Genomic DNA, 2,373 nt, shown 5'->3' with positions numbered 1-2,373 from the left:
ACATACATACATACATACATACATACATACATACATACATACATACAAACGCACTCACAAACACATATTATAGACATATCACATACTCTTATGCACACAAACACACGCACACATATACTTTCACTTTCACCATTTTTTATGCTTTTGGCTTTTCTAGATGGAACTTTTTTTGCAAAGTGATTACTATGGACTATTATGTTTCAAATTGTTTGCAATCAAACCAAATTATAATTCACTACAGGATTTTCAAAAGCAAATTCCATAGCCAAACAGCGTACATGTTTTTTTTCTCAAATGCCCCACTTAGCTCTTAATTATGTGATGGTCTGTTATGCCCTGAACTGAGGAATTTAGTGTGTTTGTATTTCTATCTTTTTCTCAAAGAAACACACGAACTAACTGCTTTGTCGTAATCTCTACAGGGGTTTCTGTTGAAGTATTGCTCAAAGAAGGTGACATTGTTGTGGAAACGGTAAGAACTCTGTCTTAACCTTAACGTCGTAACCTGTTTATCGTGACTTTCATATTATGTTCGTGCGACAGTGATGCTATTTCATATAAATGAAAACCACTAGAATAGATGATGTGGCATGATGCAGGTGTTAGCACCAGTAACTAGAGCAAAAACAGTAACAATAACAACAACAATAGAAGTAGCAACAAAAAAAACCCAGTAGCTCTGTGTGACAAACAGTGGTAAGAACAACATGACAACAACATCAACACTAACCACCACCACCACCACAACAACAACAACAACAACAACAACAACAACAACAACAACAACAACAATAGCAACAACATTGAAAGCAGCGATAGCAACACTAACAATGACAATAATCACAGTAACAGCAATAAGATCACCAGCCACACAAACAGCAAGAATAACTAAAACATTATCAAAAGTAACAACACTAGGACCTGCTACAATGAGAAATGCCTTACCAATGCGAGGAAAGCCAATGGTTAGCATCTTGCTTAAAAGCCATACATGCGGTTACGTTTTCAATCTCCTACAGGACAATAATTTAACTTGATGAACTTTGGGAAGTTTTCGTGAGGTTTCACTTCCCAGTCTCATGTTTCTGATAGCGATAGACGTCTGCTCAGAGGAAACATTCCTTATAAACCTCTATTGTGTTTAAAACGGCGTGTCAAACCTTTATCACACCAAGAAACTAATCCAAAAAGGCAATAATCTGACAGGAAGAGGTCTGGCCGCCAAGAGAGCCACTGGTCAGTCAAGGGACGGACGCCGACAAGCTACTCTCTAGACAGGTGTTTTGATCGTAAGGATTATTACTGCCCGCTGCCCAAACGTCCCCCTAGAACCCCGTCTCTTGATTATGTCTTACTTTGGACTATTAATTCCTAGGAAAAGTAAATTCAATTTTGTGTTATATCAAAGAAGAATATAATCCACTTTGGTATAGCATGGATGGAAGAAGGCGTAAGTTAAACTGAGACAGTTATATTGTATGCCACGATGTCAGTTAGATATTCATGATGTCACATGCTTGAAAAAATATTTATCTTATTTTATAAGTTCCTGTGTTCGTATATAGACACAAAAGTGGACTGGAGCAAAAAAATTGGTGCGTAATGTGAGTTTTCATGTGTCAGGTAATGGTAACTTCCTTTTATGCGATTTACTGAAACAGCTAAACTCTCCAGCAATTGTGCCTTATAAAGATAAACGTTTCTAGTATGCGGAAGCTGTCTTCATTTCCCATGGCTGCTGTCAAGATATCATTTAAAGAATTGAAAAGCCTATCTTCCTGTGATGAACATTGTTAAAAGGAATTGCTTATTTGCCGGTATGACCACAACCTCTCCTCTTTAAAATGTGCACGAAACTTGCCTGCGTTCAATTTTTTTTGTGAGCACGTTTTAAACATCGTCCCGAAGATCTTTTTCTCCCCGCCCCTCCCCCAACCTCGAAGATTGCTGAGGTTGCTATGATGAGATAAAGTATATAAAGATACAAACTGGTGGTTTGTTAATGGAAAGTAATAAAAAAAATAATTCGGCGGCCATTTAATGGTCAGCGATAATTTGTGATCAGCAGAGCGGTTTGATGGCACGTATTCTGAGCTGAATAGTGTCTAAGAAGTTCCATCTGTTGTTGGCCATCTCGTTAAAGAGGAGAAAAGGTAAGCCAAAGAATATGACAAGTGAAAAGGAACAGGAGCCTGGTGGTGTTGGCAGTTATCAGATGAGATACATTCTTGTACATAGTTGTAAAGCACCAACGGCTTGCTGTAGAGCGTGGATAGGCGCTATTCTTGAGCTGGTGTCAGGGCTATAAATAGGTCCTTTTAGATACCCAGTGTTATTATTATTGTTATTGTTATTATTGTTATATTATTATAT

General features: G+C 37.8%; 1 protein-coding gene across 1 annotated transcript in view; it reads left to right on the top strand.

Annotated features, from left to right (window-relative positions):
* Positions 1-2,373, top strand: part of LOC101858261 (MAM and LDL-receptor class A domain-containing protein 1) — a gene marked incomplete in the record, with an annotated part of 74,929 nt that overhangs the window by 25,315 nt on the left and 47,241 nt on the right. The window contains 1 exon segment of the mRNA XM_035969257.1: positions 423-472. Coding sequence (XP_035825150.1) covers positions 423-472 — 50 coding nt within the window.

This window comes from Aplysia californica, unplaced genomic scaffold (assembly GCF_000002075.1).
Source record: "Aplysia californica isolate F4 #8 unplaced genomic scaffold, AplCal3.0 scaffold00131, whole genome shotgun sequence".
NCBI classification, from domain to species: domain Eukaryota; kingdom Metazoa; phylum Mollusca; class Gastropoda; order Aplysiida; family Aplysiidae; genus Aplysia; species Aplysia californica.
The sequence above is the reverse complement of the archived record's forward strand: the minus strand, read 5'-3'. Positions and strand labels throughout refer to the sequence as shown.